This window comes from Pezoporus wallicus, unplaced genomic scaffold (genome assembly GCF_028554395.1).
Source record: "Pezoporus wallicus isolate ANWC-B61680 ecotype Strahan unplaced genomic scaffold, APGP_CSIRO_Pwel_v1 contig_4238, whole genome shotgun sequence".
Lineage (NCBI taxonomy): Eukaryota > Metazoa > Chordata > Aves > Psittaciformes > Psittacidae > Pezoporus > Pezoporus wallicus.
Window position 1 is genome coordinate 3108048 of NW_026637932.1, and position 24095 is coordinate 3132142.

Here is a 24095-nt window from a genome sequence, read left to right on the forward strand (position 1 = left end):
CCCTATTGCCTCGTTCCCGTGGCAGAAATCACCTCAGCACCGGGATCGACTTTGGGAAGACCTTCCTTTCCAAAGCGCTTTCTGGGCTGAGTCTTAGAGAGTGGCACCTATCGGGCTGCTCCTTGTTCCATTACAGGCTCCCTGCACTGTTTTGCCACTGCCGCTCTGCGCTCTCCCCGTGGGTTACCGCGACTGCTTTGCTGAGGGCGAGTTCGCCCCAGTGGCCCGGGAAGAGGCCGGTTAGGGCAGCTGCGCTTTCTCCTGGGAAAAAAAGGTCACTCCAGCACCGCCTCTTTCCAAGCTGCCCAGGCCTCCAATGCTGCTCGCAGCGGGAGCGGAACTACCCCGTGCCCCGGCTGCTGGGGCGGAGCCTCCGCGGCCCCTCCCCGGGGCGGCCGCGCTGTGCCGGGCATGGCGGGGCGCCTGCTGCGGGGCTGCGTGCAAGCTGCGGGGTTGTGCCCCCGCCGCTCCTGCGGGGAGGCGGCGGGGCTGCGGGCCATGGGCTTCAGCCAGGAGCAGGCCCAGCGGCTCCTAGGCGTAGAGTCCCGGCTCAGTCCGCAGCGCCGGGAGGCGGCGGTGGCTCAGCTGCTGCTGCTAGGGCTCAACGCCGAGGCCACCCTCGGCCTGCTGGAGCGGAGGCCGGAGCTTCTGCGGATGCCGACGGAGCAGCTGCAGGAGCGCGCGGGAAAGCTTCGGCGCCTGGGGCTCGACGGAGGTAGGGCAGAGCAGCGGGGGTACGCGGGGATGGCGGTAACCGGGAAGCGGCACCTTCCGTCCCGCTCACGCCGGCCCCCGTAGGTCAGCTGCAGCGGGCCTTGATCCGCTGCCCCGAGCTCTTCACCTTGCCCCGGAAGAGGATGGCGGCGGCGGTGCGGCTGCTGCGGGAGCGGTGCCTCTTCACAGCGGAGCAACTCCGGGAGGTGCTATGGACCTGTCCCAACGTGCTGCTGGAGGAGCCGCACCAGCTCCACCACCACTTCCAGGTGAGGGGGGCGGCCACGGGGGACGCGTCTCCTGCGTGGTGGGTACCAGGGCCCGGAGACTATGAGCCACCCCGTCCCGCCCGCAGTACGTGTACTTCAGGATGGGAGTCCAGCAGAAGGAGATGGTGAAGGCCCGCCTTTTCCGAATGCCCTTTGCTGAGCTCAGGAACCGGCACATCTTCCTGGAGCGCCGGGGCCTCTACCAGACCCCGTACAAAGGCCAGACCCAAACTAATAACCCCAAACTGAAAGACATCATTCAGCTATCGGAGAAAGACTTCCTGGCCAACCTGGCCCACTCTACTCCAGAGGAGTTTGAGGTCTTCAAGAAACTGCTGGCTCGAGAGGAGGAAGAGGAGGAAGAAGAAGAGGAGAACAGGGATGCTCTGTACACAGAGGAAGATGAAGACTTTGATAGTGAAGGAAGTAAACCAGCCCGGGAGTGAGAAGGTGAGGCTCCAAGATGCCCATGCTCCTATGCTAGTGCACTCCCAGGTCCCACTGCACTTGTGGGTGCTCAGGGCCCCCACCCTACACAGGCACATGCCTTGGTGGCTGCAGGGCTCCATTTGTTGGAGCCCCACTGAGGGATTAAAATAAATCCCATGTATAAGAATGCAGTAATAACTCTCGTTCCTCCTCATTGACCAACTACTTTAAAAAATCCAGTTTCCATAAAGTGTTTTTATTTGGAAAAGAAAATCAAAATAACTAATTTATTTCCAAGGCTAGGTTAAAATTTTCTGGCTGCAGTACATAGTGTGTTGGTGGTGGGGCAGGAAGTGGCAGGCTGCTGTGCCGGCTCACAGCGGCACCACGCTGCCTGTCACTGCAGGAGCAGATCATGGGACTATCCCATGGCAGGGCCACTGCTGTTGCTGCAGTCCATGTTGGTTTCATGGCTGACAAGATTGGGGTGCATACACTTTCTGACCATGGCCCCAAAACTTCCCCTCCCTTGTGGATAGCAGAGGCTTTTGTGGCTTTCCCCTTACTCTGCTCTTCCTGGCAGGGGCTGGCTTCTTTTCATGTCCAGGGGAAGCAGGATTGCAGTGTTCATGTTGCGGGGCACATCACCTGGCCCTTCTGGTTGTGGCTTTACAGTGTCCTTGTTGCTCCCCAAAGCCTGGGCAGCTGCTACTGAGAGGGAGAGGATGGTGCCAGGAGCACTGAAAGTCCTGGGCCTGTTCTGCTCTGAGAGCAGCTTCTGGGCTGCAGCTTGATATGTGTGGCTGAAGAGCAAAGCACCCTGCAATGCTTGCAGAACGCTGCTGGGGAAATAACACTCTATACCATAACTACGATATATCTCTGGTATGTATTAATTTATAATATACACTGTGTATGGTAATACACAAATCTATGTTTAACTAGTGTTGTCGTACAAACAAAAACTAGGAATGTTTCTAAGCTACAATTTTCCTTGCCTGCCCTGCTGCAGCTGGTGGGGCAGTGCTGCATGCTGGTTTGCTCCTCTGTGGGGAGCAGCTCAGGGGGTGGCAGGGGGCACCGCTTTGTCCCTGAGCCTGTACTGTGCCCTGCACTGGCTTAGAGGCACATAGCATGGTGTTATGACCGAAACTCTGCTGTACAGAACACTTAAAATTCATTCTAGGTGCTCTACTGCTTTCTAAACTGGAAAGCTGGTTAAACCAGGGAGTTTACAAAGCAAAGGAAACAGGCAGGCAGGAGAAGCTGCCTCAATTTCCCCGCTAGAGCAGAGGAGATGGGGATGCGACTCCAGTGCCTGTGCTCCCCTCACTGCTAAGGGGAGTTGCTCCCCATTTCTAGCTTGTCTACACTGGGAAAGTCTCCTCCAACTAGATTGCTATGGGCTCATATTTCAGGTGATAGCTACAGCTTTCTGGTCTGCATTAAACTGTTTTATTTAGGGGTTATGGGTAATTTATAGCTTTGGATTACAAAAACAGGTTGGTGCAGATGCCGTTGGCAGGGAGCCTGAGCAGAGCTGGAAGCCTTCGTGCAGAGCAGCTGGTGGGGGGGGGCAGACAGTAAGGCTGGTCACTTGGGGGGCAGTCAGCCAGCTGCTGCAGGACACCAGCGCTCAGCTCCTTGTGGGGCAGAGACAGCTAGAGTAGGGCAAGCCAGAGCAAAGGCAGTGCTGGTCCAGTGGAGGGAAGGGAGTGCTGCTCAGTATGCCTATCTGGCTGTGAATCCCTGACTGCCTGGAGAAGAAGGAGAGGCTGATGCCAAGCAGGAAGGTTCCCCTGCTGTGTTCAACCCAGTGAGCAGATCTGATCTTCCTGGTGTTACAAAGAAAACCCTTTAGAAGTGGAAAGATGAAGCTTCTACTTGTTTGAATCCTGTGAAGGAGCAGGAGGAGAATAAGCTGGTATGTACAGTCCCCCAAAAGCCCTGCAGCTGCCTCTTCCCACTCTATGCACACATCTCTGACTGGGAGATGGGGGATCTGCACCCTCCAGTGCCCAGCCTCTTTCTTTGCAGGAATCTATTTTTCATGGGGCTGTAAAGCCGCAGGGAAGCAGGGCATTCCCTTCTGCCTTTCCACCCCACCACAACCGGGAGCCCTCAGCTGCATGCCCAAGCCAAACCAATGTAGGAGCTGGAGAGCCCTCATGCCCCATCAGCGTGGCAGTGTGAGCCTGGACTGTGCTCTGGCTTCCACCCCTATCCTCCCCAGCTCCCTGTGTGGGATATGCAGGAGCTGCCCCTCTTTGCCCATGGTTAAGGAGTGTCTAGAGCAGGTACTTACTTTAGGACTTCCTCAGTGTGTGACTGGTGCTTGGTTTTCTGAAAGAGAAGAGAGGAGAGTGCCGTCAGCCATCGCTTTCAGGGAGGGCAATGCAGAGCTGGCGTCTGAGCCATTCTTGTGTGCTCCCTGCACCCTCTTCTGCATGGAGTGCCTCTCCCAGTCCAGGCTAAGCCCAGGCACCCCCACACATGCTCAGTGACACTGACTGCATCGCCCTGTCCTGGGCCACAGGAAGGACAATGCTTGGTCTGCTGCTGCTAGCTTTACCTGCTGGTTGTTGTCTCGGAACCGGTGCTCTTGCAGCTGTCCTTGTAGCAGACATCCTGGTGTACCTTGTAGACTCTCCTGTACCTACACACAGAGCGGAGGGGCAAGTTAGAAGGAATAACAGGGACAGGTCTGCTTCTATGAGTACAAGGGGGGTAATCTGTGGATCTCCCCCATTTCCTTCCAGGCTACGGTAGCCAGAACTGACTGGCTCCACACACCAGGCCCTTGTGCTTCCATCACAGGTAGACTGGTGGTGTGGGGGACGCAAATCAGATGCACCCCCCCCTCATGCCATGGTATTGCAGCAGGGCTGGCCCAGCCCTCTGCTTACAGATGGAACTGGGCTGGCAGGCAGCAGGCAGGGGGAGCCCACGCACACCAAATACAACCTCAATGACACATAGGTGGGTAACACTGCTACGGGGGCTGTCATTTCAGCAGTATCCTGCCCTGAAACACCACTGGTGGGGCAGCACCAGGGACTTGAGGGCACACAAACCTGTTCAGCCTGCACTGGGGAGGGGGCAGCTGCCAGCTGGGGTCTGAGACGGCCTCGTGCTTGCGCTCCCTTCCCCAGAGCCAAGCTGCAGGGACACATCCCTGGCTCTGAGCACAAGGGAAGGGGGGGAGCACAACACGCAGGCAGTACTCACAGGTAGTGGCAGGTACCTCCTTCCCACACAGGGAATGACTTGGTTTCCGAGTACAGCCGTGTGCACGAGTGCGGCACCTTCTTGCAGGCTGCTTGGGGAATAGGAGAGGGGAGCTACCAACAAGCCCATCTCTGGCCCTTCCTGCCTGTGGCCTATGGGCAGGGAAACCCCTCTGGCTGCCCCTTTGCTGTCCTGGGGGGCTGGGCCCAACAGAGCTGGCCCACCAGGAGAAGCAGAGCCCCCAGCTTTGCAGTGCCCAGATAACTGCATGGGAAGGGCAGGGGCCTGGGTTGCAAGGCTGGCTGGTGGAGGTGGACGCCTTGGCCGGGAGCAGACCTGGACTCCTTGATCTGCCCAAACTGACAAGAGCAGAGCATAGCCCTCCCTCTCTAGCAGAGTCTGGGCATGGTGGGAGCACCCTTGGCTGAGAGGGGCTGGGTGCTGCTCGGTGACCTGCACCCCAGGAGACCTGTGGCCAGGACAGCTCCAGGCTGGGCACAAGCCATCCTGTGCAAGAGGGAGCTCGCCCCCCAGCAGTAGCTTAGCACTCACCCAGCTCGCAGAGCCGGCCCTTGAACCCCGGGCGGCAGCTGCAGTGGTAGGACTTAACATCTCTGGTGCAGGTGCCTCCGTTCCTGCAGGGGTTCAGGGAGCAGTTCTGACCCTCACCTGCAAAAACATAACAGTTGTCAGACCCCATGGCACAGCCCTGCCCACCCCACTGGCATGCCAGGGTACTCCCTGGGAGAGCCGTAAGTGGGTAAACAGGGATGGGGCAGTTGGCAGGGACTGGTAGGGCAGGACTCCTGGTAGGGCAGCAACATGGAGGCAGGCTGGCGCCAAGTGCTCTGCCTGTCTGCAAGGCCTGAACCAGGCCCGGCTGCTCATGTGTCTCCCCCCAAGACTTACTCTTGCTCTTGTTCTCCTGTAGCTGCAGTGCCAGGCTGCTGTGGCTGGATGCTTCCATGTTCTCCAGCTTCACTGGAGCATCTGGCTCTGAGCAACAAGAGAGTCCAGTGTCACCTCCAGTCAGAGCCAGACTCAAAGGCAGCCCCTCCAATGGGATCCAGCTTGCCCACAGCATCAGGGGGCTGGTCAGGCCTGAAGCAGCGGTTTAGCCCTTCCCAGCTGGCATCCCTAGAATTAGGGTGACCATCTCCCCTTTCCTGGAGGGCTGTGGGGCATAGAGGGCTGTGCCTCCCCTGGGGGGGCAGGAGCAGATCAGAGACACATGGCAAGCCCAGGGCTGTTGTCAGGTGTGCCAGACCCCTTTCCTACCCCATTGCATGGGGTTCCCAGGCCTGGCAGGAGATCTTGGGGATGGCGTTTGGATCCCTGGTGTTCCAGGGATGGCAAATGGGGGGCTGGTCCTGGGCTAGTGAGGGGCTTCTCACCCAGGCATCCTCCTCGAGTGTGAGGCTGTGTTTGGCAGTGGGGTCTCGGGCTGTTAGGCAGGCAGGGCCTGTACTGGAGGGCAGCAGGGTCACTGCCTGGGCTACTGCTGCTGCTGGCAGGGGAGGGGCAGCCTGTACCACAGCCAGCATTGCCTCCCATCAGTGAGGGTCCCTCTCTGGGCTTCCTTACTGGCTCTGAGTCACCCCTCTCCCTGGGCAGGGATCTAGCAAGCAGAGCAGGTGTTTGCCTGCCTTCCTTTATGGCTCCACCATCCCTACAGCAGCCTGCCCAGCTGCCACCCTGTCCTGGGGATAGGCACAGGAAATTACACTGGATGAAGGGGGTGAGGGTGAGCAGAAAGGCTTCAGAGCGCTTACGTGTCTTCATCCTGATGGATTTGCCAAACCTGGCACTGATCCTCCCTCTGCCATCTAGCAGCTCGGTGAACCTGGGACAGAAGAGCCATGAAGCTATGGGGCCCTGCGGGTCCCCCAAGCCATAACCATCCCACAGTCTACGGCTGGATGCAGGGTTCAGTGTGAGTCCTGGGCAGCGCAGGGGACCTGCTCACAGCAGAAGCATGACTGACTTGATCATGTGTGCACCCAGACACAGGAGCTGGGAAAAAGGGCCAACCAAAAGGAGCAGTGCCTACCTGGGAGCTGGTGAGGGCTCCTCAGCTGCATTGTGATCTGCTAGCAAGCGGAGCTCAGGCAGAAAAGCTGGAGGCAGCCTGTTGCGCAGGACCCGGGGGTGTCCAGCTTGGCTCCACCGTCTCTCTAGAGCCCCATCCCTCTGCACTGCAGACCAAACGGTTAGACTCAGTGGGAGGCAAGCCATGAGTTTGCATGGCAGCCCAGCTCCCAGCCAGGCCCCTTGTACCCAGGATGCTGTTTAGAGCTGCCTGGGGATACGTGTACACCCTCCACAAGGCTGGCCTGTGAGTGCCATTCCCAGTGAAGTATCTGCACTCCCCTAACAGAGGCAGCATCCTGAAACCCCCACCTCCTGTTCCCAGAACCTCCTGCAAGCACCCAGTTCTGGGGTGGCAAGTCGCCATGAGCACAGAACTCTTGATCTACTAGCCTCCAACCCCCTGCCTCACTGCCTTGTTAACCCACTGCCTCGTGCTGCAGCAAACCCCAGCCCCAGCGAGCTGGGCACTCACATGTGGTGACGTAGAGGTAGATGGGCTCACTGTGCACTTGGCCTTGCTCTGTGTTCTGCACAGCTGTGACAGACAAGCGGTACCGCTGCCCAGGGAGCAAGTCTCGCACCGTATAGGACACAAGCTTCCCGTTGGGCACGTAGCGGCTCTTCACACTCTGAGTGGTGGTGACGTTGATGATGTACCCCTCGACGGCGCCGGCAGGTGGCTGTTCCCATGCCATGGACACGGACGTAGTGGTGACACGGGAGGCAGTGAGGTTTTGGGGGGGAAGAGGCTCTGGGGAAGGCAGCAGCCAGAGAAAAAAAGGTTAGCACTCACGTACTTGACTGTGACTGCCCTACTTGCTCACATGCCACCCTGTAAGCGTGCCCTGGCCAGCCCTCAGCCCGGCACCAGCCATGCAACACACCAGCAGGAGATCCTCAGCGCTGGGTCCCTGCCAAGGTGCGCAGAGCCTCACTGCACCCTGGCACCCAGTCTGGCCCTCACCACCCTCCAGCTGCTGTACACAGGGGAGCAACTTGGGCCTGTGCAGACTTCGCACGGGGCTGAGCTCATGCCGGTCCTGGGCAAGGAAAACCATCTGGCAGGGGAGGACAAGCCGCAGCCCTTCCTGCCACTCCCCAAGGCTGCTTGCACAGCTCCTGCCCGCTATGCTTGCCAGACAGGCGGATGGCTTTCGCACCTTACCCTCCCTTGCTTGCAGCTTTCCTGCTGGCCACAAGCTGCAGCTGCCCTGCCCCTGCCAAGCCTCAGGGCCCCTGCAACAGCAGGAGGTGGCAGACAACCCCACTCACTTGTCCATACGTGGAAGGGAGCCGTGGCCAGACTCTCCGAGAGGTGGTCTTCTGTCCCCAGGCCGCTCAGTGTCGTGACATGGACAATGTACTTCTCTCCTGGCTGCAGGTCCCTGTGGAGGAGGAAGGCAGGTTGGGCAGGGGTAAGCTGGGCAGGCTGGGAGGGCCAGCTGGCCCAGCACCTGCCTGCTGCCCCACTCACAGGAAGGTGTACTTGGCCACGCTGCTGTTCAGCTCCACGGTGCGGTCTGCCAGGTCCCCCGGTTGGCGGATGGAGACACGCACCCTACTGACAGTGGAGTGCTTGAGCCGGTGGAGAGCCCATTGCACCGTGATGGTGCTGGCTGTCACGTTCATGATCTCAAAGCCTTCCACCGGACGCGGTCCTGGCCGGAGCAAGCGGAGAGGGCTGTGGTCAGCCGCTGCTCATTGTGGGTCGCCCCATCTCTTCCCCACACCCCTGCAAGGGGAGTCCTGCCTTCCCATCTGGGTTGACTTCCCAGCAGGAGCAGCTCAGCTGGACTGATGCTTTCCCATCCTCGCTACCTGCGGGCAGGCATCTGCCTGCCTGCAAGGCCTCATGCCATCCACTGCACCCTTGGGGCTGTCCTCTGGCCCCAGCGCTACCCCTCAGCTCCAATGGGGCTGCAGTGCCTCAGCTTGGTCCTAAGCCTGCCATATGGCCCAGCCACATACGAAGCCCAGTTCTCACTGCCCTGGCATCTGACCCTAGCTTGAAGCCTCCCAGGGTGTTGTGGCCAGGGGTGCAGGCTCCTGCTGTGCCCAGTGCCATGCCTGCCTTCTGCCCTGGCCTTCACTCGGTCTCAACACACTCCAGGGGATGTGGCCCATGGGCTTTCTTGCCACCATCCCCCTCTCATTAGAGGGCAGCTTTTCTAGGTCTAATCCCCTCCATCTTCAGTTTGCACTCGATTTCTACATTTGCCTGCCCTAGAAAGCAGAACTGCAGCTGCTCTGCCTGCCTGTGCCCTCATAGAGGCATCACTGTGCCCCTTTTCCTCTGCCCTTGAGCAGAGGTCTCTGCCAGCCCCTGCCTTCTCTGGCACATCCCCACACTGAGCCAGGCAGGATGGTGGGGTGGGAGACTCTCCTGCAGGGCTCACTATCAGCAGAGATCACCCAGCCCCCACTGCCTGGCTGGTATGGGGGCTTCTCCAGCTCAACCAAGCAGCACTGGGGACTCACACTACTTTGGGGCTAGTGACGAGTAACCAGTGCAGCAGGCACAGCCTGGCCTTGGTGAACAGGATCCAGAAACAGTCCCCACTGCCGGCTCCCTTACCAGCCTCTGGGCAGAAGCCCAGTGAGCCACAGGGGGTTCAGTCCCCTTTACCTCATAGCAAAGGGAACATCAATTCTCTGTGTCCAAGTGCTTTCCAAAGGCCCCCCCATGTCTGCATTTTAGGATCTGCACCACCAAACCCAGCGGGGTTCTGTACAGGCCCGGACTGCGGCTGGAGCCGGTGGCACGGAGGAGGCAGCACAAGCCCCAGTGCCTGCGGGAGCCACGCGTGGTCACGACCTGATCCCCCTGGGGACACTACTCACTAGTGCGTGTGGTGAGCATGACGGGCCTGCTGATATCATTCTTGTTGTTCACGTTGCGTTTGACTGAAAAGACAGAAATATTGTAGGCTCTGCCGGAGGCTAGTGCCCGCAATTGGTGGGCAGAACGACTTCGGTCCACAAAATCTGTCCTGCGGTAAGAGCCGTCGAAGGATACGTACGTCACGGCGTAGCCGTCAATGAGTTGCCTGGCAGCTGCGTCCTCAGGTGGGTGCCAAGAAATCAACACACCAGTGTCCTCCACCCTTTCCACCTTTAATGAGGTTGGTGGCAGCAATTCTTCAGGGTGTGAGCAAAAGCAAAGGGGAGAGGTAACGCCATGAATCTTTACAGAACAGACCCCAGCAGCAAGAGGCAAGAGCAGCAGTGATGGAGCATGGGGCCCTTGCTCTCTCCCTTCGCACACCCAGCAGGGGCCCTGCAGGCACCAGCTGCCACCTGCCCAGTGGGCACAGGAGGAGCACCAGGAGCACTCCAGCCACTGCAACACAGTGGCACAGTGCTTGCCACCATCTGCCAGGCCAATGGCACCGGCGAGACAGGGCGAGGGGCCCCGGGAGGCTGGTACCGGCAGCGAGAGGCCTCCCTCGAACACCTCAGCCTCCCGTCCTGCGGGATCGCCATTGCTGCAGGAGGCCAGGCAAACCTGTCCCCAGCGTCCTCACGCCAAGCCTGGTGTCCGCAGCAGTGGCTCGGCGCCCTCCCGAGGCACTGGCACAGCCTGGGCTGCCCCCCACAGAGGCACGGCCTCAGCCCTGCCCGCCTCAAGGAGAGCTGCTGGTCCCCGATGGCGTCGAGCCCCACACGGGCAGTGGCCACTGCTGGGCCAGTGTCGAGCCCCACGCACGTCCTGGTGCTGCTGCTGAGGGCCTTTACCTTTCTCGCAGCTCTTGCCTGTGTAGCTGACTTTGCAGGTGCAGCTGTGGGTGCCGTTGCCGGGCAGACAGTAGCCTCTGCTCCCACAGGGACTGGAGAAGCATGGGTCGCTGGCTGCGGAGGTACCACAGTGGTGGCATTAGAGGTGGCTAGCCAGCCATCGGCCGCCCTGCACCAAGCTGCTCATTCCCACCTCACCTGTCTCGCAGTGGTAGCCAAAGAAACCCTCTGGGCACACGCAGAGGTAGGAGCCCCTGTAGCTCTCACACTCCCCTCCATTCTGGCAAGGGCTTGACTCACAAGCGTCCACTTCTGGAGGTGGGAGAAGGATGGTGGTGAGCAGGAGGCCCCCAGCATGGCATCAGCCAGGCAATGGCCTCCCAAGGGACAGCAGGATGGACATGTAGCCCAGGGCTCAGCACAGCCATTTTGGGTCCAGAATCCCACCCAAGTGCCATGGTGGCCATGTTCCCTGGCAGGGGTGGATGCCTTCAAAAGGGGATCCATTACCAGTGGACATCTTGTCCTTTGCTCCTTCCCCACCAGAGCAGTTTCAGCTCTGTCCCTGGAACCACAGGCAAGGAGGCACAATAGGCAGCGAGTGCCTAGTGTAATGGCTTGGGGACAGAGTGCCCAACATGGCAACCAGTACAGGTCCCGACTGTGTCCCAGTGCCCACAGCCCAGCCTCCCACTGGAAGTGCGAGTCCCTACCTGTCTCACACTGGGTCCCCACAAAGCCCTCGGGACAGTAGCAAGTGAAGGATGCAGGGAGGTCCTGGCAGGTCCCACCATTCTTGCAGGGCTCCGACTGGCATTCGTCAGTATCTGGGGAGTGACAAGAAGAAAGGCACCAGCTCAGCACAAAGACAGGGCCAGCAGCAGGGAATGAGGAGACCTGGAGAGGCAGCGCTTCCCCTGCAGGGTGTGGACTCTCCCCACATCACTTGCTCCCGGAGCCATCAAGAGCCCACTACCCCATGTCTGCCCCTGTACAGGGGCTGCAGTGGGAGCTGGGCATAGGGACATGTCCTCAGGAACACCCGGTATGGCTGGCAATCTAGGGCTGTGCCAAGAGGACCCATAAGGTGACTGCGGCATGTGCCCTCCTCTGATCCCCAGCAGGCATCCCACCTCTTCCCACCACCATCCTCTCCTAAGCAGGGCTAGAGCTGCCTGCCACAGAGTCTCACCAGACCTTTCACTACCTGTTATCTCCTTCTGCCAGTGTCCACATGCAACCATGACTATGTGCATACACAGGAGCACAGCATGACCACAAGCTGCTTCTTCCCCCCGCCCCATCCCACCCTGGCCAATAGCTTTGAAGCCCCAGGGACACTTCCCACCCAGATCCCAAGATCTGGGGCTTCTCCACATGGGCTTAACGTGCATAAGGGTAAGTCAGTGCCCTGTCAGTGATGGGGATGCCCATGCAGACAGAATCCATTAGTAGGGGAGACACAAGTAGTGCATGTGCCCTCATAGCCCTGCCAGCTCCTTCAGCTGGCTGGGAGCAGCATCCAGGAGCCCTGGAGTGTACCTGTCATGGTCTCTCTCTTACCTGACTCACAATGCTGGCCGGTGTAACCTGGCTCACACAAGCACAGGAACTCAGCAATGCGGTCCTTGCACTGACCACCATTCAGACAGGGCTGGGACTGGCACTCATTGATCTCTGCAGGTATTTGTGCAGGGGAGAGACAAGGTAAGAGACATGAGCACTGAGGAGGGGTCTCCGGGAGGATCTGTCTGCAGACACAGACAGGGGAGGACCAGAGTACATGCCCTGGGGTCACCAAGCCAGGGTCATGGCCACAGCCCACTGGAACAGTACCCCAGGGCTCAGCTGCTCCCCAGCTCTCCTCACCGTTGCATTCAGGGGGGTCACTCCAGACACCCGGTGAGTGGCAGACACGAGGGTGGTTGTGCTGGCTGAGGGTGTAGCCCAGCTCACACTGGTATTCAGCCACAGAGCCCACCTTGGTGGAGTTGAAAGACACCTGGGCATGCTTCACCTCACTGGGAGTACCACAGTCAACCACTGGGGAGAGATGGGGGTGTTGAGCAGGACCTGGAGAGGCACCCCGAGCCCCTGACTGGCAGGGGCAGCACAGAGCCCTTACCAGTCTGGCAGTGCTTCCCTATATAGCCCATGGGGCACGTGCAAGCATAGCCCTCACCAAGGTCCTCACAGGTAGCACCGTTTTCACAGGGGCTAAGGAAGCACGGGGAGGGCACTAGAAGAAGAACAGAGTGACTGCTGCGGGGCTGGTAGAGCCCAGAAACAAGAGCCACTTCCCTTCCCCCACCTCTGCAGGGTACAAATGAGATCCAAAGTGCTTCAAATTATAGGGAAGGGGATTCAAAGCAAGCAGGGAGGCTTGCTTGTTGCTGCCACCACCTCCCCAAGCATTCCCTGGCACTGGCACACCCTGCTCACACCTACCAGTCTCGCAGTGCCGGCCAGCATAGCCTGGGGGACAGTCGCACTTGTACTTGCCAATGTAGTGGAAGCAGGTGCCCCCGTTCTGGCAGGGCCCCGAGGCACAGGGGTCTGGCTTACCTGGGGGCAGAGGGCAGGTGGGAGCTGAGCAGTGAGCAGGACAACTGCCTCACGTCCCAGGCGGGGGGCAGGAGGCCGTACCGATCTCGCAGTGCTTCCCAGTGAAGCGGTAGGGGCAGGAGCAGTGGTACTCGCCATCTGCCTCCCTGCAGGTGCCCCCATTGCGACAGGGTCCCGTGCTGCAGAGCCGTGGCTTGGCTGCAGAGAACACCGAGAGCAAGGGGTTACCCACTGCTGCCCACATCCCGAAGGCCACTGCCTCCCACCAAACCCCTTGCTGCAGGAACACCGAGTGCACCCAGGCCTCCCCAACACTGCTGAATAACCCCGTGCAGAACTAGATGATCTTAAGGTCCTTTCCTACCCTAACCATGCTATGATTCTCTGTGCCAGGACCTAAGGAGGCCACAGACATGTGACGCCAGGACACTGGCAGCTGCTCCTGAGGCCCAAAGCTCAAGCATGCAAAACCACCTCCAACACTGATGGTGTTGTGCAGGAAACAAAACAACTGGATCAGCTGCTGTGACTGTCAGGCCATGAAAGCAGACATGCAATCTTCCCTCCATGTGTGGGGTGGGATACCTGGTGCCCACTTCCAGCTGCAGCTCAGCAAGCAGCCACTCTTCTCCCACCCCCTGCCAGATCCTGGGGCCAGCAGAGAGTTCCATGCAGGTACCTTTCTCACAGTGCTTGCCAAGGAAGCCTTGAGGACACTCGCAGATGTACGAGTCATCACGAACCTCACAGGACCCCCCATTCAGGCAGGGCTCCGAGTCGCAGGGGGATGGCATTGCTGCAAAGCCAAACACAGGGCATCAATGACGATGTAGGACCAGCGGTGTGAGGGCTGCTCCCCAGCTGATGACAGTGTTCCCTGATCACACTCCCTGCCCTCATCTGTGTTCCTTCCCAGGGCTGGTCCCACATCCCCACAGACGAGACTCACTGTGGTTGGTGCCGTAGTCAGTGTGGCAAACGCAGAGGTAGCTCCCACCATACTCCATGCAGTACCCACCATCCGGACACTGCGTGTTCATGTTGCACGGGGTGGTGGTGACTTCTGCAAACACACGGACAGCACCAGTTTCCATCAGCTGGTGGCAGGACACCCAGCTGGCTGCCTGGCCAGAAATGGGGGGGTCTCCTAATTTTGCCAGGTCTGAAGAGATGGGAGGGACTCTCTGTACCACTCCACAGACCATGCAAACAGCAAGGGCCAGCCTGGATGCCCAGTGAGATTCAGAGCAGGAGCACACTAAGACTGTGGTTCCCATCCCACCCAGAAAAGCCGGCTGGGACAAAGGGCTGGGAGAGGCACAGCTCAAGGGGGAGTGTTGGGAGATGGAAGTGTTGCCTCCTCACCAGGGACAATGTTTCAGGGCATACCCCTGGCACCATGCTAGGCTCAGGCATGGGCAGAGTTTCTCCTTGTTTGACCACAGCCTCCCTGGCTCAAGCATCCTGGAGAGGGAGCAAATGTAGGAAGTGAGAAGCCTTTACCTACCGAATTCACAGAGGAGACCAAAAAACCCAGGCAGGCACTGGCAGATGGTGACATTCCCCTCCAGACAACTGCCTCCATTGCGACACTCGCAACCCTCTGAGAGCTCTGCATGAGAGAAGATGGGAGCTTCCCAGGACCCCTCTCCCTTGTGGGGCTGCGACAGCCAAGCAGCCTTGCTGGATGCCATCCATAGGGGAAGCTCAGGTGGGTGGCAGCTATGAGCCCCTCCAGACACCCAGGCACAGCCTCCTTCAGCAGGATGGACCCACTGTTCAGTCCAGGAGCACCAAACAGGTTCTCAGAGGCTGCTGCTTCTCCCTCTTAGGAATGTGAGGGCTCTCCTAGAGATGCCAAACCCCACTGGAGAGACTCCCCCTCATACTCACTGTCTCGACAGTCCTGTCCGGTGTAGCCCTCCTGGCACTCACAGAGGTAGCCCTGCTCTGTCTCCAAGCAGCTGCCCGCATTCTGGCAGGGTTGGGAGAGGCAGGCGCCAGGCACGCGGGGCCCGCCTGCAGGGAAAAAGGAGACTGAGCTAGACCCATCCCAGCATGGGGCTGGAACACGCTCTGCCCCAGAGGAGCCAGTGCAGAACTGGTCCACACCAAAGACCCCACTGCAGCTGAGCAGCACTGCTGCAAGGAGTTCCCTCCCCGGCATCACCACAACCCCTGCACACACGGAATCATAGAATCAACTAGGATGGAAAAGACCTTTAAGATCATCAAGTCCAACCTTTACCCCAGGACTGCCAAGTCCACCCCTAAACCGTGTCATTAAGGGCTTCTGCATGTTTTCTGAATGCTTCCAGGGACGGTGATTCCACCACTTCCCTGGGCAGCCTGTTCACCCTTTCAGTGAAGAAATCTTTCCATTCTGTAAGTTACACGCTGCCTGACAGCTTTCGGCAGTGCCTATGTCTGACGCAGCCCCTTTTCAGCAATTTGCCCTTCCCACCCAGCTCCCCAAGAAACAGCTCTCATGGCAGGCTGGGCAAGGTGCACCTCTGCTCACCGTACTGGCAGTTGTTGCCATAATAACCCGGGGAGCACGTGCAGATGTAGCGGCCTGGGCGGATGTAGTTGCACGTCTGCCGGTTTCGGCAGCTCCGGTCCTCACAGATAGATGAGTCTGGGCAGGGGGAAAGCAAGTGAGCAAGAAATGAGCAGAGCCCAGCCCAGGCAGAAGGGCCGTGATGGCCCAGCTGAGCACTGGGGACAGAGTCCCTGACATGGGTCATTCTGTGGTGCAGGATGCAGGAGCAGGCACCTGTCTCGCAGCGCTGTCCCACAAAGGGCTCCAGACACATACAGGTGTAGTTATTGATCAGGTCGACACAATGCCCACCATTCAGGCATGGGCTGGACTCACACTCGTTCAGCTCTGCAAGGAGAGGTCAAGAGGGGCGGTTAGGTGCAGGTACAGCTGGTTCACCCACTGCTTCCCATCCTGAGCACTCCCCTTCCAAAACTCCAGCTGGGGCTGAAGCATGGTGGGAAAGCAGTTTGCTAAGGCGTGAGGTGCCCCATTTCCTCCCCATGCCACAGACCTGTCTGGCAGTCTGCCCCTGTGTACCCTGGCTGGCACAAGCACACTGCTGTCCCATTCACTGCCTGGCACGTCCCGCTGTTGTGGCACACTTTGCTCTCACATGGCAGCTCTTCTGCAGGGGAACACCAAGAAAAGGAAAAGAAAAGAAAAGAGAGAAGAACAGAAAAAAGAAAGAAGAGAAGAGAAGAGAAGAGAAGAGAAGAGAAGAGAAGAGAAGAGAAGAGAAGAGAAGAGAAAAGAAAAGAAAAGAAAAGAAAAAAGAAAAGAAAAAAGAAAAGAAAAGAAAAAAGAAAAGAGGGGGGGATCAAAACAGGCACAGGGCTGGCACATGCCTCTGCACACACAGCGATGCTGGGGCTGAGCAGACGGTGTAGCTTGGAGCCACCAATGCACCCTCTGGCAGGAGACAGTGGCCATGTCCCAGCCCCAGCTCTTCCCAAAACCTTCCTTGGGCAGCTCAGCCCTTCCATCCCCCTGCACCTCTTGGATGCCAGCATGCCGGTCTGGGAATTCCTCCCTCCCTTCCTCGAAAGTCAGCTCCCTGCTCGCCTTCTCCACCAGTGCAGAGGCTTGCTGGGAGCCAAACATTTTGGCAGCATTTCCACTGGGGGGATGGAGGCCAGCAGCAGGAGAAACTGGCCACCAAAGACCTGTCAGGGAGCGGGAGAGTCCCCACTGACTTCAGAGGGCTCAGGACCACAGCATCACCTGCAAAAGCAGGGCCTCCAAGACTTCTGTTTAACACTAACTGCCAGCTTCTCTCACTGAAGGAGCGGAGGGCAGCAGGGAGAAGTGCTGGCAGCAGCACTGAGCTGAGCCCTCAGCAGTGTGCGCTGCCAAGGGCAGGAAGGGCTTGTGGCCAGAGCAAAGGTTCCTTTGCCTGCAGCATGCTGAAATCCAAGCTGGCTGTTGCAAACTGCTGCAGGAACCCCAGTCTGAAGAGTGCTCCCAAGAGCAGCAGTGCTCCCCAAACCTGGGTCTTAGCTCTTCAAGCACAGCAAACAGCCAGCCCTGCTGTGCTGGTGGCCCCATGCTCACCGGTCTCACAGTTGGCACCTCTGAAGCCCAGTGGGCACATGCAGCTGAAGTTGCCAGCACCGTTGACACACGTGGCTCCATTCTGACATGGGTTGGAGAGACACTCGTCCACATCTGAAACACAGCCCCACATGGGGCGGGAGCTCAGAACAGGGACAGAACAGGAACAGAACAGGAACACAAAGACTGCCAGCACACAGCAGTGACACCAGGAATGAAACCTGCTTCCTGCGGCAATGTGCCAGGAGCTCGCTCAGGACACACACTCACCGACATGGCACCTCTTCCCAGTAAAGCCAGCCAGGCAAGAGCAGGTGTAGGAAGGGTTCCCTGTGATGCAGTCCTCAATACACTTCCCCCCATTCAGGCAGGGCCGCAATGTGAGGCAGACAGAGGCTGTGGGGACAAGCGGTGGCCCTGCATCAGCCTGCATCCCAGCACAGCTCACCCGCCGCCTTCCAGCCACACCAGCGCCAGGGGCTGTCCCTGCACCCACCCGGCTCCCCAGAGCGCTCAGGGAGCCCACAGGGGCTGCCTGCCTCACAGCAGGGTAGGGTTCACTCCTCATGGGCTCCCCTGGGACACAGTGGGCAGTTTTAATTCCTCCCATGGGAGGGGAAAAGGCTGCAGAGGGTCAGCCCCTCAGGCTGGAGGCACATGGACATGCCCTTTCTTATCACCCAGGGCAGAAGGAAAGGGTATGGGAGAGCCCATCTACAGCAAACCCACTGGTAACACGCGACACACAAACAGATCAAGTGTGGGAAAGGGGATGTGTCAGGCCCCATGGGGTGGGGAGCATGGCCCAGCCCTTGTGCCCCAGCCCCATCGGGGAGGCTGGAACCCAGCAGCTCTCCACATGGCTTTCCCAACCTCCTGAGATTCATGGAGGCATGCATCCTTCAAGGGTGCCAGCCCCTCATGCCCTTCTCTGCCTGAAGCAGGCTGGTGGGGTTGCACTGTGTGTTGTCACCTTCTTCCCAGCCTCCCTTATCACTCCCCGCAAGCTCTTTTCATCTCAAAAGTCTTCCTCCCCTCCCCATTTGCTCTCCCAGCCCCTTCCCAGTCCCGGGGCACCCATGGGTGATGTCTCCAGCCATGGCAGGTGCTGAGGAGGGTCCCCCCCATGGCTGCCTCCCCTCCCTCCCCAAGTACTTTGAGCCGCCTCCTCCACCCTGTAGAGGTGGGGGTTTGAGGCAGGGAAAAGACAGGGCTGGAGAACAGTATGGGGTTGGGTTGGGAGTTAAATAAACCTAACTGCTGTCCTCTTACTTGTATTGCTGCAGCCCCCCACTTGCACCTGGGCATCATCGATTCTGAACACCCAGCGCCCGGGGATACCCACATTTGTCGTCATCTCCACGTCAGCGATGTCATCGGTGCGGGATCCAGGGATGTTGAAGTAGCGCTTTCCATCACCGGCGTTAAAACCTGCCTGGGAGGACAAGGGCAGAGGGTAAAGAGACATCACTAGTGCAGAGAGGAAGGCAGCTGGAGCACAAAGGCTTGTTTGCCTGCCACTCAACACTGCCAGCAGCACTGCTCGGACTGGCTGACCCTGTCCACACAGCACCAGCCAGCACTCAGCCCTGTCCATGTGCCAGGATGACAGCCAGCACGACAGGGCAAAGCAGCCATGCTGCCCACTGAGACCCTCCCCTGGGATCCAAAACCCATCCGCTTCCTCTCCACCTGCAGCATCCTGCCTGCTGCAGGCTGGCAGGCAGGGAGCCAAGCACAGATCAACTGCCAGTAAATTCACACATCCGAATGGGTACTGGGGTTTTTGCGGGTGGGGGATTGGATTTTTTTTGCCTTAAACACAACAACGAACACAAGGATGAAATATAAATACAAGTGAAAGCTGTGCTGGCTGTGGCAGCTGCTCTTAAAGGCTGTGGTTAGGAAGGAAAAGGGACTACAAGGCAGCAGCCAAGGCAAAGACCTGTGGTTTCAGGATTTCAGAGCCCCCTGTACGGTCTCAGCTTTGGAGGCCAGAGCACACACGGATATTCAACAACTTAAAGAAAAGAAAACATGGCAAGGGAGGCTATCCACCTCCAAAAAACCCAAACCAGGAGCTGCAAGCTCTTGGGGCAGATGTGCTACCTGGGCACCCTGGGACCACGTTTGCCACTTACCTGTGCTGCAATGCCGCCGAGCCCAGCAAAGTCCCCCCCACTGCTGGCGTGCATACCCGTGGTCCAGGTGATGGACTCATAGTTGAAGATGGTGAAGGAGAGCTTGCCATCCGTGATGAGGACTATCTGGAAGGTGTTTACCTGCAGCACAGAAGGGAAGAGTGAGCAGGCAGGAGCATGGCAGGCAAACCAGTGAGAAGATAATGAGATGATGGAAAAAGCATTTAGCAAAGGGGTGTTTCTCTGAGCCCCAGTCCTCCTCTGCTAGAAGGGGTAGTTGGGTTGGTTGCCCAGCACCCCAGCCAGCAGGAAAAATGGAAATGTAGTTATCGGGCCTCTGGAAGAAAGGCACCAAACCCTGTCTGCGACCAGCTCCTGGTACCCAAAATGGGGGACGCTGGCAATTTGCAGCCTTCAGGCAACACAGAGAGGAGGGTTTGGTTTTGCCAGCCTAGCACTGATCCATTATGGCAAAGCATCACAAGGGAGCTGCTGGGGATGGCTTAGCCCTGCTGGCAGGAGCACCACTGCCATGGAAAGCATCCAAGCTCTGTTGAGATGCTCCTTTTAAAGAAACTCTACCCCTAAACTCGTGGTTCCTTTGCCCCAGCTACCCACCGGTGAAAATGAGTTGCCCCCGAAGAAGGTCACTCGGTACCAGGTGGCGATGAAGACCCACTGTGCGGAAAACCCTGGGAACTCGGGGAAATACTGTGCAATGTCCCTGCTTGCTCTCTCCAGGATGGACTGCTCTGTGCTCTCCCGGTAGTACACATCGCCTGCCCGCCGGTTGTCCACGTCTGCCCAGAAAGCAGCCACCACACGCCGGTCCTTGGAGATGGGAAAGGCCACCGGCGTGAACTGGGAGACCTCCTTGAGGAATGAGATGATCCCGTTATTGTTCACCTGGGGAGAGGGAAGGAAAGAAACGGGTGGCCACGGTTGATTTCTGCCAGCAGAATGTATTAAAGGCACTTTCCATTTCACCTTTCTTCCCACCCCCCTTTCCACAAATATTGGAGAGCTTCCCCTTCCTGCCCTTGGAAGCAGAGTTGTGCCCCAGCGCCCACGGCCCCCCGCTTGCTCGAGTGTGGCTACAGGGAGGCAGCCACCCGAACAAACCAGCCCTGTTCTCCACTGCGCCCAGGCCAGGGGAAGGGGGAAACAGCTGAGAAAACTGCAGCGGCCCCAGCGCTTTAAACAAACAGTGCCCAGTGAGCTTGGCCAGCTCACGGCAGCACTCGTGGTGGGGACCTGGGGCTGCCTCGCTTGCTCTCTAAGGGCTGACACGCAGCCTGTGGGCCTGCAGTCTTTGGCTCAGCATTGTTACTGCCCTCCTGGCCAGGAAGTCACCGGCCTGGGATAGGGGAAAGCCTTGGCAGTCAGTAATCCATCTGCTGGCATGTGTGGCACTGGGTGAGCTAACAGGCTCATAGTCCCCAGATGACCAAGTGCATCCCATGCAAAGCCCCAGTGCAGGCTGCTGTTGTTAAAGCAGGAGATATCAGACACCCCAAAGCAAGCTACTTGGAGCTCCAAGCCCTTCCCAGCAGTAATTAACTGGGATAATTAGGGTCCTGGGATGCCTAGCCTAGGGATACATGGCAGAGGCAGCCCTCAGCCCAGGAGATAGTGAATGCTGCTGCCTAAAGTGCTACCCTCTAGCTTGGGGTTACAGCAGGAGCAAGGAAGGGGAGGGAAAACTCCTGCCTGCATTGTTGCCTGAGCAGGCAGGGAGGGAGCAAGGATCAAAGGGAAACACTCTTGCCCTCAGGCTCCAAATTCCCCTGAGGAGACCTTGCCAACAGTGGCAACTACAGCGGGGCCAGCAGCTTCCAGGCGCTTCTCTCCCATGCCCAGAGTGCTGCCTGCAAGTGGCAGCAGCACAGACAGGAGCTCAGGCCCCCAGCTGAGCCCCCCCAGCACGTAATACCGGCTCCAGCAGCACTGACCCAGCAATCCCCTGGGCTGCAGGGTGCGAAGGCGAAGGAAGGGGAGTCACAGAGCCGGCAAGAAGCCCTTGAGCAGAGAGAGCAACCCTGGCATGCAGCAGGCAGCAGTCTCACGCTCACATGTTGACAAGGACTTGGGAGCCAGTGTCCTGCCAGGAGCCATGTGGGAGCCAGCATGCCACCTGGCAGGGGCAGCCGGGGCTGGCATCCTGAAGGCCCTGGGAAGGTCCCAAGCCCCTCTGTGTGAACACGGAGCAGTCCTTGCTGTGACTAAGGGGAAGAGGATTCCTGTTTCCCAAAGCCTCCGTAACCCCACGGTGTCCGCGGAGGAACATTCTTCCCCTGATTAAAGCAAGATGGGAGAGAGCTGGAGCCAAGAAGGGCTTTTTTTTTGTTGTTGTTGTTGCTGGTTTTTGCAAAGGAGGAGGGGATGGTTGGAGGCAGTCCTTGAGAACAGAGGTTTCCAGGTGAGCACAGTACTAGGCCAGCTCACCCAGCATAGAAGCCCCTTAGGGAGGAACAGCCCTGTCACACAGACCCCATGCCCAGTGAGCTGGCCCTGCAGAGCCAGGGGCTCTTGGTTCTGGGGAGGCGGACGCAGTGCTCCCTGAGCCCTGCAGCTCCTCCAAGTCCCAGAGCAGTGCTTAGACCCTGTATGGGACAGCCATCACTTCCCCTGGTTTCTTCCAACCTCTTCGTCCCTTCCACCATGGCTCAAGCCCCAAGCCCAGGTCCCTCCCACTCAATGGCAGGGCTAATGCCTTTATTAGTGGAAAAAAAACCCACACCACTGCCAGCAAGGACCAAGGGCCTCCTGTGCTTAGCTGAGGCAGTGGGACAGTACATGAGCCCAGATCCAAGGTGATGCTCAGCCCCTCCTCAGCCAGCTGGGTCCATACTACGGGTCAGCCCAAAGCAAACCATGGAAAAGAGAAGGGACCAGGATGCCTGCGGATTCACTGCTCCAGGTGGGAGCTGACTTGGGGAGCACAGACCCCACTCCATGACACAAGGCATGCGTTCAGAGCCAGTACTGGCCAAAAGGCTCCAGGGTCAACCTAGACCTGATGGCCACAGCTGCAGGGGACATGATGGGCCAGGTGTGACTTGACCTCTCTGGCCACTGCTCCCTCGAGGTGGGTCAGGGGCTGCAAGGGAGCACATGAGCAGAGCTCCAAGCAGTGTGTCCGACCCCATGGGCAAAGGGAGGAGAGGAAAGGGAGCAGGATGTGCCGAGTGGCCAGCCAAGCCCCACTGCAGCACAACTCAAAGGGCAGCTGAATATTCTGCATCACACTGGGAGCCTTGCCATCACCTCCTCCCAGCAAGGGTCACGGCACACTGGCTCTTGTCCCACAGGATCTCCCCTGCTCTCAGCACACTGTTACTCTTCTGATGCTCCAAGTTAAACCGGGACCACCCAACCATGGAAACTCAGATGCACCTGGATCCACCCGAGTGGGACACTGAGGAAATAAAAGGAGGAAATAGGAGGCCCCTGGGAGGACTCCTGGGTACTCACGTAGAGGCCGGTGTGCCCCGCCCCGAAAAAGGGGAAGGGGACAGAGAGGGGCCGCAACTCGGAGCCGCCGTCGTCCTGCTTCCTTGTGGCGGCGTCGCCCTCGGCGGGCCCGAAGGGGTAGAAATCCGCCAGCGGCACCACGCCGCCCGCCCGCAGTAGCAGCCACTCGCCCAGGGCCACCAGCACGGCCCAGCCCGCCAGGCCCCGCATGGCCGCCGGGGACCCGCCGCTCGCCTGTTCACGCCGGCACCGGCCGCCGCGGCATGGCGGGGCAGGGGAACGGCGCCCGTCCACGGGCACAGGGCTCGCAGATGGCGGCGGCGGCCGCTGCCCGAAGCGCAGCGCTGTGGGGCTGGGGCGCCCTACAAGAGGAGTGGGGATGGACACACCGGGTGTAGAACCCCCCTCCAAGGATCCACCTCCCGCGGCCGCAGTTGAGCAGCGGGTCCCCTCTGCTTCCTTAAAACAGGGGCTGGAAGGGGGAAAACGTGGAAAAGGGGGGAAAAAAAGTGTTATAGGCTTTTTTTTTTTCCTTCCTTTTGCCCTTTTTTTTTTTTTTCAGGTGCTAAAAATATTATCAGGAAATTCTTTTCAGGAATGCCATGTTTTAAGTTACACTCCAGGCTCAAGGGCCTCTTTGTTTCCACTGGAGGAAAATAAAGAAACAACACACCCACCCCACATCTACCACCAGCAAATGGTTTTGTCAAGCCAGAGTTCCCACAAAACTGTGGGGCTGCCCCCTGGGAGACCCCAATGAAAAGCATCACTGGGTTTGATCATTAATTCATAGTTAATCACGGGTGCTACCACTGGGCAGGTGTTGGGCTGAAGAATCGAGTCAGGGGGGTGAAAAGGGGGATGCTCAGTGCTCCATCCCCTTCCCCTCCCACCTCCTGGTGCCCAAACAGCCCATCCTGCAGCAGGAGCAACCAGGGTGTGTAGGCATAGCCAGGGAGTGGGGAATGCGAGGGAGAATTCCATCATTCAGCCCTATATGGGGCTCTGGGAAAACCACAGAAAGTTGTCGCCTGCCCCTGGCTGCTGGGATGGTGTCAGAATCCATTCCCTGGCTCCAGAGGTTTTCCGTGTTATTCTACAGCCCTGCTGTATAAATATGCTCTTCTGTAACAATTGTGAGGTACAAATTGAAAAGAACCCAAGGAACAAATTATGCAAAGAGCAAAGAGCAGCAAACAGCAGTGGGACTGGGCTAGGACCAGCCATGGACACTGGCATGGAACGTTTGCCTCACCAAGGGGACCAGCTCTGCCATTGGTGTGAGGGAGCTTCCAAAATCCTTGTGCAGTGCTGCTGGCTGCCAGGATCATCACCTCTCTGTAGAGCAGGAGA

At 58.6% G+C, this 24095-nt stretch overlaps 2 protein-coding genes across 4 annotated transcripts; one reads left to right on the forward strand and one right to left on the reverse strand.

Annotated features, from left to right (window-relative positions):
• Window positions 1–377: 377 nt before the first annotated feature.
• MTERF4 (mitochondrial transcription termination factor 4) lies at window positions 378–1599 on the forward strand. The gene is made up of 3 exons (XM_057408423.1): window positions 378–715; window positions 799–983; window positions 1070–1599. The coding sequence occupies exons 1-3, from the start codon at window positions 412–414 to the stop codon at window positions 1427–1429; spliced, it is 849 nt and encodes a 282-aa protein (XP_057264406.1). The 5' UTR covers window positions 378–411; the 3' UTR covers window positions 1430–1599.
• Window positions 1600–2990: 1391 nt separating this feature from the next.
• SNED1 (sushi, nidogen and EGF like domains 1) lies at window positions 2991–23094 on the reverse strand. 3 transcript variants are annotated; one of them, XM_057408413.1, is made up of 33 exons: window positions 22743–23094; window positions 19887–20174; window positions 19269–19409; window positions 18400–18562; window positions 17398–17523; window positions 17128–17241; window positions 16088–16201; window positions 15808–15921; window positions 15553–15669; window positions 14925–15050; window positions 14539–14643; window positions 13981–14094; window positions 13711–13827; window positions 13113–13229; window positions 12915–13031; window positions 12592–12705; window positions 12336–12509; window positions 12030–12143; window positions 11180–11293; window positions 10665–10778; window positions 10467–10580; window positions 9573–9635; window positions 8206–8389; window positions 8004–8116; window positions 7204–7482; window positions 6691–6835; window positions 6413–6483; window positions 5550–5636; window positions 5193–5309; window positions 4641–4728; window positions 3985–4068; window positions 3718–3755; window positions 2991–3307 (listed from the first exon to the last, which is right to left on the reverse strand). In XM_057408413.1, the coding sequence occupies exons 1-32, from the start codon at window positions 22950–22952 to the stop codon at window positions 3719–3721; spliced, it is 4095 nt and encodes a 1364-aa protein (XP_057264396.1). In that variant the 5' UTR covers window positions 22953–23094; the 3' UTR covers window positions 2991–3307; window position 3718. The 3 variants fall into 3 exon arrangements, with proteins under 3 accessions (XP_057264396.1, XP_057264393.1, XP_057264394.1); XM_057408410.1 differs by having other exon boundaries at window positions 9573–9869; XM_057408411.1 differs by lacking the exon at window positions 4641–4728 and having other exon boundaries at window positions 9573–9869.
• Between the last annotated feature and the right edge of the window lie 1001 nt (window positions 23095–24095).